Source organism: Chionomys nivalis, chromosome 18, assembly GCF_950005125.1.
Source record: "Chionomys nivalis chromosome 18, mChiNiv1.1, whole genome shotgun sequence".
Classification (NCBI taxonomy): domain Eukaryota; kingdom Metazoa; phylum Chordata; class Mammalia; order Rodentia; family Cricetidae; genus Chionomys; species Chionomys nivalis.
In genome coordinates this window covers 42749222-42775213 of record NC_080103.1, presented here as the reverse complement: position 1 = coordinate 42775213, position 25992 = coordinate 42749222, and the positions used below count along the sequence as shown (strand labels likewise).

At 36.6% G+C, this 25992-nt stretch overlaps 1 protein-coding gene across 4 annotated transcripts in view; it reads left to right on the top strand.

The window, feature by feature from the left end:
• Window positions 1-25992, top strand: part of Gstcd (glutathione S-transferase C-terminal domain containing) — an 85881-nt gene that overhangs the window by 4455 nt on the left and 55434 nt on the right. For all 4 annotated transcript variants that reach the window (XM_057793754.1, XM_057793753.1, XM_057793751.1 and 1 more), the window contains 3 exons: window positions 2381-2821; window positions 6302-6766; window positions 20783-21034. In XM_057793754.1, the coding sequence (XP_057649737.1) occupies window positions 2402-2821; window positions 6302-6766; window positions 20783-21034 (1137 nt within the window). In that variant the 5' untranslated portion in view covers window positions 2381-2401. The remainder of the gene's footprint in view (window positions 1-2380; window positions 2822-6301; window positions 6767-20782; window positions 21035-25992) is intronic.

The following is a 25992-nucleotide window of genomic DNA, read 5'->3' as shown; positions in this document are numbered from 1 at the left end:
AAATACACAAGACACTAATATCTTGCTGCGTAACATGATTTTTGGTCGGCCATACAGAGCATAATTTATTATGTAATATGGAGTTGCCAAAGATCTTGACTTGAATTTTGAACACAAAACATTCCAATTGACTTAAAATTCTGACTGATGAAGAAGTATGTTTATTTTTAATGTTTTTTTTTCTTCATTTTCTCTTTTCCCTTTTCCTCACTCCCTGATTCCTTAGACCTTTACACACGGACATAAAATGGGGTGAGGTCTTAAAAAATTTAAAACTTTTATTTTTGGTAAGATATGATTTTCTCTACATGATCCCGACTATCTTGGGTCTCAGTATGTAGACCAGGCTGGCCTTGAACTCACAGAGATCTGCTGCCTCTGTCTTAAAGGCATGCTCTACCAATTTTAGCAGCAAATTAAATATTTTGTCAATGCTAAGATATATTAAAATACAAAATGTCTAAGTCTAATATCTATGATTTAATACAACCATTTTAAAACATACCCTTGAAGATATTTCTAAGTGATGAGTTATTTATTCCTCGTGCAAATTCCCAATCGTGTTGACGTAAGAGATAGATGCATATTCTGTCGGATATGTTCAGCTCCTGAAGTTTGTTTTTGTCTATGGTCACTTCCTTTCAGTGACGCAGTATGGCATATGCTAGGATTGAGAAAGTAAATGATAGGTCTGTGCTTGACAGAAATCTAATAAGGGGCAATGCAAGCTGTGCTCTAGACACCTTGGGGACCCTGAAATTGACTCTTGAGGGTCTGTCTTAAAATTCATTATGTAGCTAGGGAGTTATCAAAGGAGAAAAAGAAGGGAAAGGGAATTTCTTTGATATTTATAAACTTTAAGCCAATACTATGCTCTGTTCCTTAAAACAGTGCAAGCCAAAACATCCACTAAATTTGTACAGGTTTGTTAAATGTTTAATATTTAACAGTTATACTAGTGAGTAATGAGGAGAAATTGCCCAGGGAGCGTAATTTTTTTGTACTCCACAATTATTAACCAACATTTTGATCTCCAAGGTAGGAGAGAACAAAAGCCACTAATTTTGTATTGAAGAAAGCACTAAGAAATCAATTTTACTTTACATTTTCTCTTGGACAGCTCATTAATTTTTCTGATTTCACCATGGGAAAGTATTTCTATTTTATTTTGTTGACATTTAATATTAGTAAGTACTCACAGTGAATCAAATTTATAGCTTATATGTAAAATGCCTTTTTCATGGTTCTTTTGTACCTTTCTACAAATGCACCCCCCCATGCACATGCACACACATTTTTTTTTCCTCTACCACACCCTCTTCTGGTTAGGTACTTCTAAATATTTTTAAAGAGTGCCATCTAGTGTCCATTTTTGAATTGTGGTTTATGAATTAGAATGTGGTTATATCTGGGCCAGGGATTCAAAAGCCAAGAGTCATGATTGACAGAAGCCTTAACGAAATTTTACCTCCATATACACATCTTTAAAACACTAGAAGTGTACAGTCGTACATGCATTCCTTCAGCAAATACTTGTTACATACAAATGTTTAGCAGGCTCTATTTTACGTATAACAGCTAACAAAGTACTCTTACAGAATATGCTAATAGTCTAATAGAAACATAACATGTTGAATAAATAGTGTCTTCTGGTGCTAAGTGCTGTGGAGGAATTAAAGCGTAGAAGGCAAAGTAAAGGCCCTAAGTCGATGGGGGGTTATAATATAAGAAGTAGCTAAAGAACATTTTAGTAAGATGCTGCCTATTATTAAATATCTGGAGCAGAGCTTTGTGTTCTGGAAACACCAAGTATAAAGATCTTGAAGTTGGAGTGTAGACAGTTTGGGAAAATCTTGATTTGCTTTAGTAAGCAATGTAAAAAAGAAATGAGTCAAACTCAAGAGACATAAAACGATCATCTCACGATCTGTGTTGGGCACTGTAGAAGGTCTGTTATTTTAGCAGGATGGAAAGATACTACAGGATTCAAACTGAGTGGCAGAACTTCATTTTTAACAGAATAAGTTGATGTGGGGGGTGGAGAGAGAGTGAGTCAGAAGCAGTGCAAAGGGTGAGAAATAGTTCTGTATTTATACCCCAGAGATGCAGAAAAGACTGGCTAGGAGAGGAGTGGTAAAAGAGTACTCAGTGCTTCCTATTACAGAGCATCTTAAAGCCATTACTAAAAATAACGTATTGAACAAATATGTCACTACAAATGCTTAATCAAACAGACTGGGGAAAAGTTTCCTTTCGAAAACCATCTTTGAAGTAAAAGTTCTTTGAAGTACAAATTCTTACTATTTTTTTGAAAAACACTAATCTTTTAGCTTCTAATTTGTTATATTTGAAGGCCTATAACTTTTGATTTTTGTTACAGGTGACCCGATGAAAACAGAAAATGAAAGGCATTAAGAAAAGTCCTACAGAAGAATCTCTGTACCTGGAGTACTCTCACCAAACAGAAGGGTGCATCTTTCCTCTGCATACCTCTGTAGCGCTCTTTCTATTATCGTACTGTGACTGCAAGGTCTTTACTATTTGCTTAGTCCTCTCTGAAGAAAATGCAGACACTTCACTCCTGAGAGAGGTGCTGTCCCAGGATCTGGACATACAGGTTATTTCAAGGCAGGCCCTCCCTCCAATAGTCCAGAATTGCTGTTTGCCTGCGGTGGTAGAACAACCAGACGTTTTCTGTAGAGCGGGACTTGCTGTTGTCCTGAGACACATAATCCAGAAATCCTATGAAGCTGAGCCATCACGAAAGGAAATTTTGGAACTTCTGGGTTTTAAAAAGACTTGTTTGAAAGCCTGTGCAGAAGTAAGTATATGGTTTCTTCTGTTATTTATAGCTATAAGTAGTAACATTCACTCCAACATGATTGTAACTTCTTGTTTTTAGTTATCGGAGAGTTAAAAGAGTTCTTTACTTATGTCATTCTTATAGGGCAATACTAAACAATAAAAATTTAGGGTGTATTTTATGAAGTTTAGATACATTGTTTTAAAATAATGTCTCCCCTGTCCTGCCCTTGTTATATTAAGAACCTTTAAAAGAAATGTTCATATGTGTGTGTGTGTTCTTTAAAAGAAATGTTCATATATCTATATGAACATGAGGTTCTCATAAATATATATTATCTCCCCCCACATATGTGTGTGTGTAAGAGCTCAGGTCATAGTGCCTTTTAAGCCCTGAAGAGTTTTAAAGGCTTTTGGGGTGTCCTTGTTTCTTTTCTGTTTTGTTAAGATGCTACGCCCAAGGCAGCTTATAGAAGAAAGAGTTTATTTGGGGATCGCAGTTTCAGGTTAGAGTTCATGACCATCACGACAGAGAGCATGACAGCAGGCAAGTGTGGTGCTGAAACAGTAGCCGAGGGCTCACATTTTCAGATACACCCTCAAGGCAGAGAACTTATGTTGGACTCTAGCGTCCAAACACCGAGGAGGAGTCGCCCCCAGAGACCGCTTCATACACCACAGCCGATGCAAAAGCATGAGGATTTTATTAATTCTGTCATGACAGGTTCCCCCAGCATTCGGGAAGCCAAGGAACCCCGAATAGATGGCATAGGCTACTTTTAAAGGGGCCACAGAAGCAAGGGGGGTTATTCTTTGACGATTTTGATTGGCTTATTCGAAAGGGCTATTACCAGTAATTGACTGGAGAGCTTTTGCCAGATCAGGTGAGGTAAGAGGTCATTTTGACCCCGTTTCCCAGGGAACCGAATCAAAACATACGTATATGGGTAATTGTTCAGGAACTGAGTACATGCGAGTGTAGCTGTTAAGTCCTCGGTTCCCAGGGGAGGAGGGGAAGCACTATGGCACAGAGGCTGAGAGGATTCAGAATTGTCAAAATGGCTTCAGAGTTGTCTTAAAGTCTTACACTTACAGGGTATGACATGAGTCTTTTGAAATCCCGAAACTGTTCTGCAAAGCCACATTTCTTCCAACAAGGCCACACCTCCTAAGCCTTCCCAGACAGTTTCACCAACTGGGGATCAAGTGTTCAAATATATGTGCCTATGTGCTTATTCTAATTTAAGTCACCACATTCTACTTCTTAGCCGCTATAGGCTTGTGGCCATATCATAAAGCAAACTGCATTTATTCCAACTTCAAGGCTCCACATTTTTCACAGTTATAATACTATTTCAAAGTCCAAAGTTTCTTCTGACACTTTAGGCAATCTTTTAATTGTAACCGCATTTAAAATCAAAAAGCAATTTACGTACTTCCAACATACAATGGCATGGAATTTATATTACTATTCCAAAAGGGAGTGAGAAAATACTGGAGCAGTGCAAGACTGGAACCTTCCAGGGCCATCCAGACACTGTAGCTCCTTGATGGCTTCACTATTTGGACCTAACTGATTGCAACACACTTCTTTCTCATGACTGGTTCCCTCTTATCTGCAGCTCTCTTTGACAGATGTCTCCTGACTCAGGGATCTCCATCATCTTGGAGTCTCCAGCACAATCCAGGCTTCACTTTCTCAGCTTTATGCACTGGTCTCTTGAGGCTTCCATACAGGGACTTTTCTGCCATACATCTGGCCTCAATAGCTCACCTTAACCATGGAGGAAGATTTTGCAATCCCTTAATCCTTGTATCCTTCATAACACTAAAGCCAAACCATATGCTGCCCACTTGGGATGGAGCTTGACTCCCTCCTTAAATTACCTTTGCAGTAACTTCCTTTGTTGTTGGTTTTTAGGAACAGAAATCCCCTCAGGCATTTTATTCTACAAGTTGGAAGCTAAACTAGGTGGGCTCTTGTCCTGAGGGCACCCTTCTTTTATTCCATTTTACCTAGGGCCTGTACTTATCTTATTGAGCTTGGCTCCAAGGTTAAATTATTAAATTTCCTGGTGCTCCCTTCTCTTTTCCAGCTGTACATTGTGTTTCTTTTTGTTTCACTTGTTTTTTTTTTCACTTTCGATCCACATAAGAATGATATTAATAATCATGGGATATAGTCAGTATTAGGCTTTCTTGAAATCTCAGCCAAGGAAATTAGTTCATTACTTTTAAATTTTGCCTCAGGCAGATTCCTTTTATTTTTTTTATTTATTGATTTTACTGAGCTATACATTCTTCTCTGCTCCCCTCCCCTTCAACCCTCTCCCATGGTCCCCATGCTCCCAATTTACTCAGTCTTGTCTTTTTCTACTTCCCATGTAGATTAGATCCATGTATGTCTCTCTGAGGGTCTGTTTTGTTGTCTAGGTTCTCTGGGATTGTTTTGCTTTATGTCTAAAAACCACTTATGAGTGAGTACATATGATATTTGTCTTCCTGGGTCTGCTTTATCTCAATATGATGTTTTCTAGATCCGTTCATTTGCCTGTAAATTTCAAGATGCCATTATTTTTTTCTGCTGTGTAAATATACCACATTTTCCTTATCCATTCTTTGATTGAAGGGCATTTAAGTTGCTTCCAGGTTCTGGCTATAACAAACAATGCTGCTCTGAACATAGTTGAGCACATGTCCTTGTGTGATTGAACATCCTTTGGGTATATACCCAAAAGTGGTATTGCTGAGTATTGAGGAAGGTGGTTTCCTAATTTTCTGAGAAATTGCCTTACTGATATCCAAAGGGGCTGTACCAGTTTGCACTCCCACCAGCAATGGTCCCTTTACCCCACATCCTCCTCAGCATAAGTTGTCATCAGTGTTTTTGATCTTGGCCTCAAGCAGATTCTTAGGACACAGGCAAAAAGCAGCCACAAGAATGGTTTCTAGCCGTGTTTTTAATATTGCTTCCCTCTGAGATCTTTTGAGCTGGGGCCTTCATAGTCTGTATTGTTCTCAGCACTATTGTCTTCCAAGCTCCTACTAGAATGGCCCGTTTAGCCTTTCTTATAGCATTTAGCTGCTTTCTTAGTACAAAGTCTTTCACAGTCTTGGAAAAAACTTCCTAATCCTTTCCAATTAGCTGTACTAAACTGTGGACCAACTATTATACATGAACCTATTCTCATTCAAACCACCATGGGAAGTAATGACTTATTTAATAAAAAGATACAGGAATACAACAGCTGAATCATTTAAAGTATCAATTTTTTAAATCATTGTAATGTTTTCTGATCTAGCATAGAAGCCAAGCCCATGAATGCTTTAAGCAATTACATAAATTATTTAAACCCTTCTTATATTTTGGTTGTGTGCCTAGCCTTGAATGGCTGAGCCATCTCTCTGGCTCCAAGCCACTTTTATTTCCCAATAACAGCTAATTTTCTTCAGGGTATGTGGAGACGAGTGAACGGCTCATGTCTTGTTTTTCTTATAGGTTAGTCAATGGACCAGGCTATGTGAACTTACCATCCCTTTGGCTGTTGAGAATTTTCTCCAACAGTCTTCTGACCAGCCCCCAGCTATCCCTGAAGAAATCCTACAGCTCGAGAGAAAACTCAGTGAGCCTGTCAGAGTACACAATGATGACAAACTCCGCAGACAGAAGCTGAAGCAACAGAAGACTGCTGGAGTCAAGCCACCATCTAGCAAGGGAAAAGCAAGGGGCAACGCTGGTGCTCAGCAACCATGCAAAGAGTTGGCTGGCTCATCCAAGAGTCTAGAAATGAAAGTGGCATTCTCGAAGCTCACAGTACAAGACACAACTGCTACCAACAGGGAGCCTTCTGACATCAGGAAAGCAAAAACCTCTGATCTTCCGCCTCTGGAGCATGTGTTTGCAGAAGGCCTGTACTTCACGTTGGCAGATATCGTGCTTTTGCCCTGTGTTCATCACTTTTTGGTAAGGATTTGTCTAGAATCTACAAGTAACTATGAGTTTTAGTTTGTTAAATTGCTTAGGTTTGAATTGGCTCCGCTTCTTACTCTGTCATAGTTCTGAGCAAATTCTTAACAGTAGAAACTGTTAATCTGTTAACTGTTCTCTAATCTGTAAGATGGTGGTCACAGGACTTTGTATTGTAAGGTCTTGTTGTCTTCCCTCCAGAGGTACACATATTAAAGGCTTGGTCCCCAGCCTGGCACATGTGAGACCTATTGCAAGGCAACTGTGGCAATGGCTATTTGCTGGTGAGCTGCATGCAGGCACTGTGTCCCCTCTGTCTCTTTCAGCTAATTTCTTTGCAGAAGGTGAATAGGTCTTCTCCACTTTATCTCCCTGCCACAGTGTTTTGTGCCAAGATAATAGGGTCAAGTGACCATGGTACTATGTGGCAAAATCAATCTTTTCCTTATAAAGTTTATGTTGTTAGTCTTTCTTTGTCCCACCAGCCAACTTTCAAATAAATGACCAGAGACTTCTTAAATTAATTTTGAAAGCTCAACAGAAAGCTTAGACTTGTTTTTAACTAGGTCTCATAGCTTAACCCATTTTTATTTACCTACGTGTTGCCACATGACTTGTGACTTAACTCTTTTCTTGCCTGCCTGTTCCCTCTGGATCTGCTGGTGACTCTGCAGCCTTCTTCTGAGCATCCTCTCTACCCCCAAAATCCTCCCTAGCTATTGGCTGTTCAGCTTTTTATTAAACAAATCTGAGTGACACATCTTCATAAGTGTGCAAAAAGATTACTCCACAGCATTTCCCCTTTATGGTCTAAATAAAAAGGAAAAGTTTTAACTCTAACATAATAAAACCATATAGTAAGAGCAACTATCAGGTATGTGTTGTCTAAATAGAAAGGAAAGGTATTAACTTTAACAAATGACATTATATACAATAAGAATAATTATCAAGTAAGAATTACATTTACAATATCCAGTCCATTCATGTTTGGCAAATTCAGAGAAAATATTCCATTATTAATCCTATCTTGGTGAGTCCAAAGTTTTGTACCTAATTAACCTTCTATCATAACTAAAGAAAACTATAATAATGTAGTCTTCAATTCCATCAAAGACCCAAGAAGGATATAATATTACCTATTGTTAACTGAAAAAATTCCACAAATATGGCAAGGGCTAGACTTTTCTATCTGAGGGGTAAATAAGGAAACATACACTTTCTGATGGAAACTTTCTCTTTTACTTGATTTTTTAAAAATCCTCTCTGAAAATCTCTGTCTCCACACTCTTTACATACGCCACATATCTCTCTTTACATATATACATCTGTCTCCTACATAGCCATATGTCTCTTTACACAATTACATCTATTTTCACATAGCTACACACCTTTCTTTTACATGCATTCCTCTTCTACATCTCTTTTCTAGACTGCTTCATCTTCCTTGCCTTTACACAGTTACAAATCTCCACACAACCACAGCTATACATCTCATTTACATAGCTCTCACTGTACAGCACTTTACACAATTCCTATGCACAGCTCCTCTGTGCAGCAGAGCTCTTTCACACGCACACACTCACACCCTTCTTCCATATCATTCACTCACTCTCTACTCTCTTACTCTCTCACACTTCTCTCATGCTTCTTCATCTCTCAGACCTCTCTCTGCCAGTTCTTTCACTTTATCCCACACTCATCTCTACATGGCTTATTCTTTTATTATCATTATTACTTTACTTTTTCTTTAAAGACCTTACTCTGTAGCATGACTAATAAAAACTCAGAAATGGATATTGGGGTTCAAGCTGAAGATAAGCAAAGCAACCAAACCACTAGAGAGTTCTTACCTCTAGTAAGGTTCAAAGGAGTGACGCTGTCATCAGCATGTCTGTAGACTGCAATGCTCTCCACCAAACCTCAGACTTCATTGAGCTGTTGTCTCCTCCTGCACTGTAGACTTCTCTCTGCCCAGCCGCATCATTCCTGTCTCTACCTCCCTAGTGCTTTGAGTGCTGGGAACACCTTTGTGTGAGTTCTGTTTCTCTTTAGATAGATTCAATCTCCTGTAGCCCAGGGTGGCCATGAATTTTGGGATTAAAGGTGTGTGCTGCCACTCCCTGGCCTCTAGTGGCTTAGCTCTGCACTCTGATCTTCAGGCAAACTTTATTTATTAAAACACAAATAAAATGTCACTCGATTACTCTATTATTTTAAACTATTTTTATGACTATTTATGCTCTTTTTTTTAAACTATGCAAATTGTTAAATGTACTGTAACCTCTCTAGGGGGTTTTTCCATATGACTCTGCTTTACTTCTTATCTGTAACCTTTTCTATCTGCATGAGCAAAACCTTAAACTGCTGAACAGCTTAACTCAAGGTGTCCTGTCAGTGCAAGCCCGCAAGCAGTGACTGAGAGAATGTCTTTGTACCACTGCCCTCAGGAGAAACTGCGGGACTGTGTTTGGAAACTTTTTGAAAGCTTTCTCAGTTCTTGTGTAGAAATACATACCCAGACGCTGTATGTCATTTTGTTACTAGTTTTTCTCTGTTCTGCCAGCCACTCCCAAATAAACGATACAATACGGAGACTTCTTATTCGTTATGAAAGCTCAGCTAATAGCTTAGACTTCTTTCTTTCTTTCTTTTTTTTTTTTTTTTTTTTTTTTGGTTTTTCGAGACAGGGTTTCTCTGTGGTTTTGGAGCCTGTCCTGGAACTAGCTCTTGTAGACCAGGCTGGCCTCGAACTCACAGAGATCCGCCTGCCTCTGCCTCCCGAGTGCTGGGATTAAAGGCGTGCGCCACCACCGCCCGGCTCTTAGACTTCTTTCTAACTAGCTCTTACAACTTAAGTTAGTCCATTTTTATTTATTCTCAAGTTGCCACACAACTCACAGCTTTTTCCTCTTTTCTTGAATTGTTCCCTCTGTGTTTGCTGGCAACTCTGTTTTCTTCTTCCCAGCATCCTTTCTACCCCAAAAATCCTGCCTAGCTATTGGCCATTCGGCTTTTTTTAAAACCAATCTAAGTGACACATCTTCACAGTGTACAAAAAAAATTCCACAATAGTTTATTATCTCAGTAATTTTTTTAAAGATTTATTTTTCAGTTATACAGTGTTTTGCATGTATGTATGCATGTATGCCAGAATAGGGCACCAGATCTCATTATAGATGGTTGTGAGCCAACATGTGGTTTCTAGAGATTGAACTCAGGACCTCTGGAAGAGAAGGCAGCACTCTTAACCCCTGAGCCATCTCTCTAGTCCTCAGAAATTTTCTTATAGTGATGAAAAGCTGATTAACATACTCTGTAATGTGATCAATGTAAGGACTGAAGAAAATTTTGGTTAATTTTGAGTTGCTTAAATGTTAGTAATTGATATTATTGTTAATTTTGCTTTGCTATTATAATTATCTTTATAACATTATAAATTCCAGTATTAAATGCCAAAAAAAAACTAAAAATTACAAACACTTCTCAGCTGTATTTTATAATAATGTTGTCATTTAAGTTACTAACCATTATACTGGGCATTATCAAATCAGAAATTTTCTTCCCTCACTTGAATATTTCTCTCTAAAATTGGTTGCTTATCAATGATGGAAAAATTCATATGTGACATTTTCTTTCCTACTAGAGTTTGTCTATGTGTGTGTATGTATGTATGCATGCATGCTTGCATCCATCCATCCATCCATCCATCCATCCATCCATCCATCTATCTATCTATCTATCTATCTATCTATCTATCTATCTATCATTTGTCATCTGTCTGTCTGTCTGTCTTGTCCTCAGTGGAAAAAAAAAAGAACCAGGTGAAAATACCAGCATGTACATGGCAGGTTAGATTTAGCAACCTTCCAGTCGGTTCTTTATAGCTGCATGTTTCCTACTTTGAAGCTTGTTTTCCTTTTCCCTAATAAGGACCCAGAAACAAGACTTTGTTCTTATTATATATCATCCTTTCTTAGGTATCTCCATTGGAAGAAGAAAAACGAATTCTAATGAAACTCTGTAAGATTGTAGTTGGTATAGTATGGAAATACTGTTATTTTTTTAAGGAACCTTTTGTTTTGTTGTCAAAAGTGAAATGAAATAAGAACAGCAACCAAAATTACTTCAGAATTAATCATCAAGGAAAGAGACAGATTTGGGAACTGTCTAGGCATTGATTGGTAATTTAAATGTCCTATGATTGCCTTTTCTTAGTCAAATGATTTCTAGTTTCATTTATCACCAACTCTTCCCTTTTATTATTATGAACGTCAGTCTTTGGGCAGTCACACATTTTGAAAGACTCGGTATTTATGATTTCTAATTTTTCAAGAGTTCATTATTTATAGACATTACTGAAAGTGTATATATTGGGAGCTGTTATAAGTACTAGGAATGCAATGCTGAGCAAAGCAGTTAAGATCCCAGAAGTCATTGGAGTTAATTTTCTAGTTAGGCGAACGAAGAAATGAACAAGTAAACAAACAAATAATATTTATATAAAGTAATGTTAAATGCTACAGAGAAAATAAGAGTATTTGATTTTTAATTCAAGAAAGCAAATCCAAATTGGATTCACCTGCATAAAGGTGACTTTAGGTCGTCCAGATGGCCCCATTCATCTCAGATGATTTGCATTTCATTTTAGATAAATTTAAATGCCATTTCCTTGATTAGGATTAATCAAAGCCAAAGTGTTTCTAATTGACAGGATTTTCCCCATCTGTAATCAGGTAGGATATCAACTTGACTATCGCTGAGTAAGTCTGATGCTACGGAGGAGCTCGGGTTTAAAGTAGAGCAAACTGGCCAGTGAGATGGCTTAGCAAATGAATGTGCTCTATGTGAGCAAGACAAACTGAGTTCTACCCATGGCACCCACAGTGGAAGGAAAGAACAGATGTCTGAAGTCCATCCTCTGACGTCCACAAACATGTCTTGGCACACTTGTACCATGTACATTCAATATTAATAACTTTAAGAAAACAATAAGATAAAAATATGTACTTATTGCTTTCTGTTGCTTGGTTTTGAGACAGAGACACACATATTCTAGGCTAGCCTCATATTTCTTATGTAGCTGAGGATGACTTTGAACTTCTGATCCTTGTGTCTCTACCTTCCAAACACTGGGATTGCCAGTATGTATCACTACATCCCGGTACATAGTGAGAGACTTAAACCTAGGGTTTCATGTATGCAAGACAGGTGTTCTGTCAACTGAGCTATGACTACAGCCCATTGTTTTAATGACATTTGATATGTAAAATAATTTTCTTCATTCCTTCGTATTTTTCCTGGATCTGTGCATTTTCTTTCAGGAATTCATCTTTCTTTGTCAAAGCCTTAATGTTGTTTCTGTTATATTTTCCTCACAAGTCATTTTGAATGATGCAGCCATTGTTTTATTTTTTTTTAGAGCAGTTACGTTACTAGACCTTTGTGCTGTAGACAGTGCAGACTATCAGACTAAGAATCAAGTTCATGATCATTAATGAAGATGCTGATTGGCATTTGAAGTGTCAATCTAAGCTGGGGCCAGAAATAAGGCCTCCAGAAATAAGGTTGGGGACATGAAAGATCAGATTATTTTGCTGAGTCAAGGTTTGGGTTACTAGAGTTCAAAATTAGAAGGGCCGGGGAAATAAGCTTTGTTTAACAGAACATGTAAAGGGTACAAGGTAGTGTATCGAGGTGTTGCCACCAACATTCTTGATGCTTTCAGTAGGTCCTATGCTAAAAAATTGATTGCCAGTGCTCTGGGACTTTCTTGTGGAAGAGGCTGGGCAACATCTTGTTTGTTTAGAAATTTAAGAGTAAACTCAAAAGTAATGAAATAAAGTTTAAAATTATTGGGTCCCGCTTTTAATTCACTTATTAGACTTCCCTCTTAGGAAATATATTATGCATTTAGAAGAAATTGGAATGAAGAGTGAATGAAGGAACCAGAAGGAAATCCTGCAGCCCTATGGCCAGACCACTGTATAGACAGTTCCTTGCTGCTAGTAAGCAGGCACCTTTGAAACAGCTGCTTAAATAATGGTTATTTTACTTCTGTGAGACAAAGATTTTGCAGTTTTATGAAATGTATGCATTGGAACAGTTTTGCTACTTTTTATTTTGGGTGCATAATTCTAACCCATTGGGGTTAACTACAAAGCCACTATCGATTCATTTCTTCTTGGTAGTATTGGTAGCAATACTTTACAAAAAATGGTTTTTGAAGTAATTTTTTATGTTTTTGTAATGAATTCTGTGGTATTTGTATGGTTTTTATCTTAAAAGCTAAACAGCTTTTACATTTTTTTGAAAGTCCTCCTTTCTTAGGAGCTAATTTTCATTTTCTACAGTTTCATTAGCCACTTTCTTGTAGAGCCTTCCTTACTCTAGTAAATGTAGTTCAGCATGTCTTGGGCTGTCAGGATATAGTAGAAAGCCCTACATGATGAAACTGACATCCTGTCATGAATCCTTCCTTTCTGCCTTTTTGTGATGGGGGTGAGAGTATTGAGGATTGAACTGAGAGCTCCATTCTTGGTGTACAAAAAGAGTTCCATAATAGCCTGGAATGTAGAAAACAAAGGATTATTTATCTGGGGATAAATTCACAGAAAGAGTATCGATCCTCTGTGTGTGTTGGGAATCCAACAGTCAAGAGGGTCGTGCATGCTTTTTTTCTGCATTTACAGTACATGAGACCATGCCCAAAGTGGGCCAGTATCTTAAAGACTATTGGCTGAAGGAGTTCCCACAGCACCTCCCCCTTTTGTATAACTAAGAGAGTTCTAAGCCTAATACAATTTTATATACAATGAGAACAAATTGTCTGGGGAAAAGAAGAGGCAAAAACATACAGAAAAATTAGAATTACAACCAGCATGAACTACATCAAACAAGAAACAAATGCTAAATGTTTCAATTGTTATACTATCTTAAGAAGTCTAAGTCTTATATTAAAAATGGCTTGACTAAGTCATGAGAGGAAAGTAACTGTGATTATCTTCAACACCATCAAAGACCTGAGAAGGCAGATAATTTACTTGAGTGAACAGTAAGTGCAACCAAGCAACTTCCAAAAGGTGCAAGAAATAAGAGACAGCAGGCTACCTGTGCAATCACCCAGTCTCATTTGCAATGTTTGAGCAACCAATAAGGCAGGGAACCCTGACTGCTCTTCGGGCTGCTGAGGGAGGGGGAGTTGATTGTGAGGGGGGCAATGGGAGGCAGTGGCGGGGAGGAGGCAGAAATCTTTAATAAATAAATAAATAAATAAATAAATAAATAAATAAATAAATAAATAAAAAAGATTACTGTCTGGTACAACTGCAGATAGTCTCTGAGTAGTTGGTAGGGTTTTTCTGAAGTTCTGGCCAGAACATTTTAGAAGGCGCACCATCACAACTTGCTAAGTTGGAATCATCTTGAGCAGTTTGTAACCCAAAACCAATCTTAAAGTGGTGCTGTCAGCATAATGATATCATATCAACCAGGTGGAATTGGGGCTGCACAACGATTCCATGAAACTTCAAAGATTACTGCAGGAAAATTTATTGTTCATTGTGGAAAACTTAAACATTATTCATATAGGCATATATTCAAAAATAGGTATGGGGAGAAGTAAAATTTTTTGAAAGCAGAGTTTTGATAATAGTAGTACCTAAATTCTTATCTTCCTTCTTTACCATACCAAGTGGCTTCTGATATGAGACAGAAACTCTGACTTTTATTTAACAACCTGTTTGGATTTAGAGAAGGATAGCCACTCTCCAACTCCAAAGTCAGCTTTGATTTTTTTTAATATTTGTATGATCTGTTTTAATAAGCTTTTCTAAAACTTGTATCTTGGCATTCATATCATCCAACATTTTTAGAGATAAACCAAGAATTATCAAACTGACAATAAGGATTATCAAAATGATAATTACTATTATGTCAATCCCAGTTTATTACATTGTCCCTTCATTTAATTGTTCCATTTTTAAACCCTCCTTTGTGCAGTCATAGAGATCTAACTCCATTGTAAATGTGCTTCCTATTTTTTTTATTATTTTTATTGAGCTATATATTTTTCTTCGCTCCCTTCCCGTTCTGCCCCCTCCTTTTCTGCCCTCTCCCATGAACCCTACATTCCCAGTTTACTCAGGAGATCCTATGTTTTTCTACTTCCCATGTAGAATAGAACTACCTTAGATTTTTAATAAATGATGACTACTATTATATATTTGTCAATAATATCTTACCCTGCACAAGATATTGGTATCATAAGTAAGATTTCTTTTTGCTTGGTGACTTTTTCTTGATAGCCATCTTTTTCTTCTTTAAGCATCTAGATGTCCAAAGTCTCTTGAGTTTTTGAAGATGGGCATTTTCCTGCAAAGACAAGAATAGAATGTTGCCCCAAACCTTATGAGGTTTCCTTACAACCTGTATGATTGTCACCTCTGTGGATGAACTGTGATTCTTCTTTTCAAGAAGTTTCTCTTTTTTAAAACTAATCTATATTAATTTTGATTGTATCCATAGCTTTTCTTTTCCTGTGGAAGCAAGAGTAAAACCCCTTCCCCAACATAGTACATCTCCTGCTTTCCATTCTGAGGTCAGCACATCCTTGAAATACACCAGCTGAGCTAATTCAGAAGATTTTTTTAATTCTCCAATATCTTTCTGCTGCTGTTGTTCCTTTGTCGTTATCATTAAGAACATTCGAGGTTAATAAAGTATGCAGTATATTTCTGGGGGTATTTTTATCCCTTTCTGTTTGTTTAACATACCCTTTATAGTTCGATTTAAACTTTCTGTAACTGCCTGACCTATAGGATTGTTTGGTATACCTACAATGTGCTTTATATTATAATAAATAAAAACTATTTCATTTTCTTAGAAACATATGCTGGAGTATTATCTATCTTTATTTGTGTAAGTATACTCATTATGGCCTACCTCCAGATATTGTTGCTTTTTCTGTTTAGAATTGCTTTGGCTATATGTGATTCTTTTGTGCTTCCATATAGATTTTAGAAATTTTTTTTGCTAGTTTTATGAAGAATATCATTGGATTTTTAAAAATGAAAGTCATATTGACTATAGATAACTTTTTATAATTGTTTCCATTGTGGGTTCTAAGTACCAGACTCAAAATCCTTTGGTTTGTATGACAAGCACTTTCACCCTTTGAGCCATCTTGCTTGCCATGTTTTCAGTGTTAATTCTGCCAGTCCAAGAGCATGGAAGGATGTCATCAGTTTCTTCTTCCATGTCTTGAAGTTTGCAATGTAGAGGTCTTTCACTGTCTTGGTGAAAGTCCTTGTTTTCTTTTATTTTTAATAAAATTTAATTTATTGGAAATGGGATATTTTCCCTAATTTCTTTTTTAAGTTTCTTATTAGTGTATAAAAAGTAACTGATTTTTGCATGTTGATTTTGTATCCTACAACATTTCCAAATATGTTTATTAGATATAAAAGTTTCCTGGAGAAGTCCATAGAATTTTTTAAATAGAGTCATGTATATAAATAGGAGTAGTTTGACTTCTTCCTTTCCTATTTATATCCTGATTATATACCTTTTTGGTCTTAGTGTTGAACTTAAGACTTCAGGTACAATACTGAATAAGAGTGGAGAAAGTTGGCACCCTTGTTTCATTCCAGATTTTATAGGAAATGCCCTCTATCTTTCCTGAATTATTGCAATGTTGCCTATGGGTTTGCCGTATATAGTAAGATGATCATATAATTTCTTTTTTAATTATATTTTAATGGCTTACTATATTTACTGCTCTGTATATGTTGAGCCAACTTTGCATTCTTGAGATGAATCCAGCATGTCATGATGTGTGGTCTTACTAAGTTCTCGAATTAACCTTGGAGGCATACTGAGGAGTTTTGCATCTATGTTTATAAGAGAAATTTTTCTATAGTTTTCTTTTTTCTGTTGTATCTTTATTCAGTTTTGATATCAGATTAAAACTGCCTTTGTAACATTCTTCCCTTTTGTACATTATGGCACAAATTGAATAATATTAGATCATCCTTTAAAATTGGGTAGACTTCATCAGTAAATCCATCTTATGTAAAGCTGTTCTTTTGGGGGATACTTTTTAGTACTGTTTGTGGTGGTTTGAATGAGGATGGCTCCCAGAGACTCATATATTTGAAATTTTGGTCTCTAGTTGTTAGAACTGTTTGGGAATGGTTAGGTGGTGTGGCCTTGTTGGAGGAGGTATGTGTCACTAGGGATGGGTTTTGAGTTTTCAAAAGACTTGCACAATTCCCAGTGCCTGCTCTCTCTCTTTTTCTCTGCCTTCTACTTGCTGGTCAAGATGTGAGCCCTCAGCTGCTGCTCCAGCTGTTCCTGCTGCTATGCCTTTGCTTTGTCATCATGGTCTCTAACCCCCAAAACCGTAAGCAAAACTAAATGTTTTCTAAGTTGCTTTGATCATGATGTTTTGTCACAGCAGTAGAAAAGTAACTAAGATACTGTTTTAACCCCATTGCTTGCTTTGATATTGTAAAATTGTGTGTATCTTTCAGATTTAATTTTGATATTCATATGAGTATAGAAAACTATTTCTTCTAGATTTCCTAGCTTTTTGGAAGATACGTTTTCATAGTATTTCCTAATAATCATCTAAGTTTGAGGATTGTTGTTTGTTTGTTTTGGTTTTGTTTTCTTCAAGACAGGGTTTCTCTGTGTAACAGTCCTAACTGTCCAGGAACTAGTTCTTGTAGAACAGGGTAGCCTCAAACTCGCAGAGATCCACCTGCCACTGCCTCCCGAGTGCTGGGATTAAAGGTGTGCGCCACCACCTGACTTTGACCCTGTTCTTCTAGCTTCCCTTTCACCTCTTATGTTATTGTGTTGGTCTCTCTTCTGGTTATTTGGCTAAGGGTTTGTTCATTTTGATAACCTTTTAAGAACCATCTGGTGCATTTTCATTTGGCTTCTTCTTTTTCTAGAATCTTGTTGGATGATTAGGGTTTCTGAGATCTCTCTAGCTAATGAGCTGTAAGCTTTCCTTTCAGGAAAATATCAGGAGATTCTGGCTGAATGGGCTGTGTGTACATTTGATCCTAGAACTTTTTAAATATATTTCCAGATTTCCTCAATGGCCATGTTCATTCAAATGTGTGTGTTTAGTGTCCATTTTCTTTGTGTACTTTCTGAGATTTCTTTTGTACTTGCTTTCCAGTTTTATTTCACTGTGGTCTTAAGATACATTTTTTTCTTTATTGTATTTGTGGAATCTTGCTTTGTGCTCTATAATGTGATCAATTTAAGAGTAGGTTACATGCACCCCTGAGAAGATGTATGATCTCTGTTTGTTAGATGTAATATTTTGTAGCTATCTATTGAAATCAGTTTATCTATGGTATAATTTAGATTTAGTGTTTCTTTGCTGATTATTAGTTTGGAATAGCTATCTAAATATGAGTGGGATATTGGAGTCTCATTATTATTATATCAGGACCTATGTGGCCATTGGTGCCCTTCATTGTTTTATGAAACTGAAAGCTCTAAGATTCAGTACCAAAAATACTTGTTCTGTCGTATTGATGGATTGTTCCCTTTATTAACCTGTAGTTGTCCTCTTTTGCTTTGAAATCTACATTATGAAAATCCTTTCACAAGCTTGCTTACTGCTTTTAATTGCTTAGTAGGTTGACGTGCATCCTTTGACTCATTTTTGGACATTTTTGCAGCTAAGTGTATTTCTTAGAAAAAAAGAAAACAGTTGGATACTGTTTTGTTTGTTTATTTTAAATCCAGTCAGTCTATATCTTTTAACTAGTGAATCCATTTGAAAATAAAGCCATTATTGAGATTTGTTACTTTCTTAAATTTATTTAACTTTATGTGCATTGGTGTGAAGGTATCAATTCTTCCGGTACTGGAGTTACAGACAATTGTGAGCTTCCATGTGGGTACTAGGAACTAAACCCAGGTCCCTAGAAGAACAGACAGTGCTTTTACCCACTGAGCTATTTTTCCAGCCCAGATTTGTTACTTTCTATGATGTGGTTTGTTGGTTCTCCTTGGTTGAATTATGAGTACTTGTTTTCTTTTCTCCTCCTTAGAATAAGAGTTTGCTATGTTCGACACAATGGGTTTCTTACAATTCTTCATTCTTCTGCTGCTTTCATGGGATGTGTTCTTCCCTGCATCTTTTATGTGAAATTGTCTTTTCTTTCTCTTCTGTTTATAGTGTTACTTAGAAAATTTTCTCCAGTGTTGGTGTGGTTGACATGAATTGCTTTAATTTGTGCTTTTTTTTGAACTGCTTATATTTCTCCCTCCATTCGAAAAGATAATCTTTTTTATTTATAGAAATTCTGGTTGATTTACTTTTGGGGCTTGAAATAGATCATTCCATGCTTTCTTGGCATTTAGAATTACTCATTTTTCTGATGTTTCTGCCTCTGTATGTGAGTTGGCATTTTTCCCTTACCGCTTTAAGCATTGATTCTTTGCTTTGCATCTTTGGACATCTTAACTATGTTATGTTATTTAGAGATTCTTCTCTGGCCATAAATATTAAGGAGTTATAAATACCTCTCAATTTGGATGTTTATCCCTTTCTTGTGTCTGTCTGTTACAATTTTATTGAATGAATTGTCTATGCATTTATATATTATGTCACTCTCTTTTTTTACCATCTTTATTCTTGGGTTTGGTCTCATGAATGTACCTTGAAAGTTTTGGTAACTTTCTGAATTTATTATTTTCATGACTTGTTCTCTGTCCCTGAAATTTGTTTTCTTACTTAGACTTGTTTCTTTTTGTTGTTGTGTGTGGCTATGATGATGGCAATGATGATATGAAGACACGGTATGTGCACACGCATGTGTGTGTGTGTGTGTGTGTGTGTGTGTGTGTGTGTATGTGTGTTTCAGTGATGCTTTCCTGTGAGCATTAGAGTATAAGTTATCATGAGTGCCAAGGATCTGCACTGGGGTCCACTTGTGTATCAAGCACTTTATCCACTAAACTAATTTATTAGCCCCCAAAGAAGAAGCTTTCTATTGTGTTTTTATTTGATAAATTGATCCTTTTATTTCAAAAATTTAGTTCTTGTTCAGAGTCTCAATTTCCTTACTTTTTTTTCCCCTCTATTGTTTTTAAATTTCTTCTCCAAGTTACTAAGCGTTTCACTTACTTTAATTACATTCTTGTCTAAATCCTGAACTGATTTTCTTGCCTTGTTCATCTGCTTATTTGAGTTCTCTGCATGGTCATTGGTTCCTTCTTAAGGTGGGACATGGAAATTTATTACATTTGAGTAATCTCACTATCTTTGGTTTTCATTAATTGGGAGTTATGAGCTTATGAAAGAGAAATAGTATTTTTTCTGTGTTTGTCCTTTGACTTCCAAATACCTGCTGTAGGTAATGATCAAGTGCCTGTACTTACACACATATATCATTAAGACATCATACAGAAACACTGAAAATAAATAAAAATAAAATAGATGTAGAGGAATGGGAATCTCCACAGTGGGGATATAAAATGGCATGTCCACCATGGAGAATAATTCAGTAGTTTCAGTCTACGAGTTCTCTTCATGATAGCGAATACCTAGAAACATGCCAGTGTCCATCAGCTACTGCGTTATCAGGTAAGTACCGTAGGCCGGCTCTTCACAATGATAACTGGTACTGCTAACAAAGAAAGCACAGTACTGCTGAACAAATATGAGTGCGTGTTGGAAACGTAATGCTAAGTGAAAAGGACAATTACTTTTTTTATTCTATTCACTTGTATGAGAGGCAGCATTATAAACATTGAAAATCAACCACTGGCTACCTGCAACTGGTTCTGAGTGCAGAAACTTACTGCAGATTGTTGAAGTGTTATGGGATCCTAGAACTGGATTGGGGTGGTAGTTTTGCCGTCGTTTGTATTTCCTGAAGTTCATTTGAATGTTACCTTTGAGATGTGTGAGTTTTATGATACTTCATTACCACTGTTATAAGCAGTCAAAAATACATATTTTAAAACATCCTTTTTCTTTTCCAGGTAATTATCTGCAAGAAGTCTTCTGAGAAGCTGGAACAGTTTCCACTGCTAGCCTCTTGGTATCAGAGGATTCAGGAAGTGCCAAAAATAAAAACAGCAGCTTCTAAGTGTGGGATCCACTTTCTGTGTTTGCCTGAATTGCTGAATTCTGCAAGTAAATTACACCTGAACTCTAATGAAGTGATAGCCATAGAAGAACAAAATGATCCTTTATTTACGGGAGGACCAAGACCAACTATGACCAAGTTAATGGTAATTAGCTTATTTATTTTTAAATCCCTTTGAGCATTCTTTCCCAATTATTAACCATTTTCTCATGTTATCTATTATACATTTTTCATATAGCTATTTGTATCTTTATTTACCAAATAATGTTTCTGCTAGGTTTTTGTTCAGATAAACCTCAATTAATTGAATAGTTTTTATGCTGTTTGTCTTTGGAACCAAGGCACAAATACATAGTTTAAAAGTAGTATTCTTGGCCAGGCGGTGGTGGCGCATTCCTTTAATCCCAGCACTTGGGAGGCAGAGGCAGGCGGATTTCTGTGAGTTCGAGGCCAACCTGGTCTACAAAGGGAGTTCCAGGACAGGCTCCAAAGCTACAGAGAAACCCTGTCTCGAAAAACCAAAAAAAAAAAAAAAAAAAAAAGTAGTATTCTTTCTTAAAGCATTTTAAAGTATTCACGTTGTAGACCAATGTAACCATATCTGGTCAACTATATCATTTTAACCTAAGCTTGCTATTTTACAGAGCTTTGATTCAGTCTTGATTTTAGTTATTTATTGAATTAATGTTTCTTGGTCTGGTTTATTTAGAATAACATGATAATCTCCATCTATTTTCCATACAAGTGTCATGATTTCAATATTTTTAACTTCAATCTTGAGGATTTTATTCATGAGTACTGTATTTATATCATTTCTGTTTTCCCTGTTTCTTCTCCAACTTTTTTGTGTCACTCCACCTCTCAAATTCATGGCCTTTTATTTAATCATTCTCATTACATACATACAGACACACACACACACACAGACAGACACACACATGCACACGCGCACACACAAATCCCAAAACAAAACAAAAACTCCACTGAATCCACTTAGTGTTGCTTGTATTTATTTGTTTTTAAGGGTGTCCACTTGGGACTGCCTTCCTGAGGCAGACTGGTTCTCTCTCAGTAGCTGTAACTGCCTATAAGTTTTCATCTAGTGATAGTGCCGTGTAGTATTTTCCTAATCTGAAGTTGGCATGATAATTTCATGGGAGCAGTTTCTTTGCTATATATTGAAGACACTATCTTGAAGAAAACGTGCTAGCCCCCTGGATGTTATAATCTGTACCTTCTTCAGTGCTCCCTGAGCCTTAGGCCTTGTGTTGTAGTTGTATCAGCTGGGCTTGGCACATAACGTACTCTTTCTTACTCTTTGCATTTTGACCATTTGTGGATTTCTGCAGTAGTTTTCATTGCTTCAAACAGAAGCATTTTTGGTTGGGGTGAGGCTACCCTTATCTGTGAGTTTAAGGTTAAGTATTTAGAATTGAGTTAGGCAGTAGTGTGTTCTCCTTAGGGTCCATAACGTCAACAGACATAGGTAGTTGGCTATGTTTACAGTACTAGGCATGAATTCTCTCCTCCAAGGCATGAATTCTCTCCTCCAGTAAGCAGGCCTTAAGTCCAATTAGATAGCTATTGGTTAACCATAGGATGAAGACGCCACTCACTATTGCACGTTTGTGGATATCATTCATACTTGTCATTTTTGTGGTTCATAGCTTGCATGGTACCTATAGATACTGTTAAAGCTTTCAGGTCATTTTAGCTCAGTTCCGCCAAATCCTGTCTCTTTAGTGTATGGTGTCTTTAACAGTTGGGTCTTGCCTTTAAGTTCTGGAAGGTAGCCAAGGCCAATGGCAATAGCCTTTATTGTTCTAGAAGATTGCAGTCTTTAAATTTAAGATGATGATTTAAAGTTAAATTTAAATAAATAGATTTAAAGAAAAAATTTAAATAAATCATTAAATTATATTTAAAGATTAAAAATATAGAAAAATGAATACCTCAATTTACTTTTCTGTTGTTGGAGAGGCTGCTTGTTCATTTCCTGGCTACCTAGACTCCCAAAATAATCACTCAGAAGCTATATTATTTGAATCACTGTTTGTCCAATAGCTTAAGCATATTTCTGGCTAACTCTTATATCTTAACCCGTTGCTATTATTTTATCTTTTACCACAAGCCTCGTGGACTACAGGTAAGATTTTGGCTGGTAGCTCTCTTCTTCTCCTCTGGCAGCTCCATGGCTTCTCACTGACTCTGCCTTCTTTCTCCCAGCATTCAGTTAGTCGCCCACCCCTGTCTGTCTCTACTCTGCCCTATCACAGGCCAAGCCAGCTTCTTTATTCATTAAAAACCAATAAAAGCAACACATATGGAGAAGGACTTCCCACACCATTTTCCCTTTTTTGTTTAAATAAAAAGGAAAGTATTAAGTTTAATGTAGTAAAATTACATATAACAAAACAGTTATCTAGCAAGAATTATAGTTACAATATTTATATCTACTTTATCTCTTACATAACTAAGGAAAACTATAACTGTCTGTTCTTCAACTCCATCAAAGACCCCAGAAGGTCATAATATTACCTAAGTAAACAGGAAACGCATTGTAATCAACATCCAAACTCTAGAATTGACAGAGATATGTCACTGCCTGGACAGTCACTCAAAGTTCTTCTGTATCTTTGGGGCATCCATCTTCGGCCTACAGGCCCTTAGTATCCAGCAGACTTTTCCATGAAGCAGGAAATTTCAAAGACACTTCCACCTACATTGGCAGTTTGTCAGTCACTTTCTTCTGTGTCCTGCAGAATGTCTGGCAGACATTTTCATGCAGCAGGATCCCTGAAGGACTGACTCACCTTCTTTAGACAACTTCAGCAGTCATTTTTCTTGGGTCCTGCATGTCCAGTTCATACAGCATAACATCAAGCAGTCCAGGAAAGGGCAGTTTCTTGCCCAAATGGCTAACAAATTCCATAAGGAACCTCTTTGATGCCTATTACCCTGTTGAAGTAGATTGGTGCTGCCAGGAGCAGATGTGTTTCATTGTCATGAAAAGCCCTAAGTTATTAAAATATTTTAAATGCCATATTCTGAAGGTCTCTGAAATATTTGAAGAATACCTATCTAACTGAAATATGTCTCTATTTATCTAGAAAACCTAACTAACATGACTACAAACTTGACTATTATATATGGTTATCTATTAATTTATATTTCTTAATTATACATTACATTTTTAAATGAGATGCACAAACACAATACCTTAATCAAGAGCAGAAATATATATACATATATATATGTATGTGTGTATGTATATATATATATATATATATAACAAGATCGATCTTAAATTTGTATCATACCAATGCAAATTTCTATAGCATATCCTCCTTTAAATATAAACAAACATTTATAAACAATCATTTAGGGAATGCAGGCATAATTCTTTCCAAAATGCTTCCTGATTTTTGTTGGGTGAAGTAATTTGGGGGGACATTTTGAGTGACCTTTTATGGGGTCTTGGTCCATCAAACCACATTAGTCTGGAAGGATTCCACAGGTTGTCATCCTCTGTGGAAACAAAAGCAGAACCTCTTTTCCAGAGTAACAAATCCTTAGACCCAAATTTTGGAATTAAGATACCTCTAAAATATATATATTGGTTTAGCTTAGCAGCCCATACAATGAAATGACTCTCTGTACTTAGCTCCTTCACAGTCAAATAATTTAAAGAAAATACTATAGTATACATAATCCAGACTCTCTGTGTATAATCCCCCTTTACATGGCTTATTTTTCTTATTTTATTACTTTTTCTACAAGTTTACTGTCTCTTTAAAGACTTTGTTTTTTTAAGATTATTTACTTCTTTTATTACTCCCTGTACTCTTTTTCTTTTCTCTCCCAAGCCTACGTACATTTATCCAACACTGCGATTCATTTAGAGGTTTTTTTAAAAAAAATCTGAATCTATCTTTATTTTGTATCTGTAATTATTTTCTGACCAGAAGCATCCTTTTTTTTAATGCTAAGTGGGTATGTCTGGGGCCAGTATAGCCCTGCCTGCTTGCTCCACCCAATCCAACATGGCAGAGGCATGTTCACTGCCTCTGCAAGCTGGCATACCATCCTAGTTCCAAGTATGCAGAGGGTCCATATTGAGCCATTAAGCAAATTGTAACACTTTGCTTAAATGCTCAGCCTCCTGAAAGATACAGAGTTTGTGCTGGCAACACGACCTAGGAAGTTGCTTTTCAGAAACTGCACTTTTTTTAATTTTTTTTTTTTTTTTTTTGCTATCACCGAATCAGGAAGACCTCTCTTAAATAAACCACGAGCAAACAAAGCAAGAAACTCTGTTAAACTCTGTTTTTTGAACTTCCTACACCATTTTCTAAAGTGTGTATACTTGAGGAAGTTACATTTTGTTGTGTACAAGTAGTATCTCAATATAGTTATAGTTTTCTTAAAAGAACCTAAAGCAGGAATAAGATTGGAAATGAGTAATAGCAAAATCAGAGTAAAGGTAATAGAAATGAGATAGGTGACTCAGAGAGATGTGTTGTTTACTCTTCTAGAAACCAGTACTCGATTTCTAGATCTATAGTTATATCTGTATCCCTAGTAAAATTAGTATTCTCTTTTTCTTTTGAGACCCAGATTCAATTTAGTTTTCATAATGGAAAGTAATCTCACGAATAACTGTTACTAGATAGTTAAAGGTGAATTATCATTAATTTTTATTGTATTTTACTTGTTATTTTATTTATTTTTTTTCTTGAGAAAGGTGAGGGTTCTTAATGTTGACTACTCTGGCCTCACTTGTGGGCTGAAGCTATTCTTCTATCTCAGACTTTTTAGTGCTGAGACTTAGAGATGAGTACCACCATCCCTGGGTCTGTGTTTTCTTTTATAGGCTTCCTAGAGATGATAATATCTGAACTGTGGTCACCTATGTTGTAGGATGTGGTACATTTTGTGACTGGAATATTATAAATCTGTATATGTGTCATGTCATTGTCTATAGAACAAATAATACATTTACAATGTTTGGTTAGTTATTGATTGGTTTGAGATGGATCTTATGTAACCCAGGCTAGCCTTCATTTCCTGATCCAAGTGCTGGGATTAAAGCAGTGTTTCACC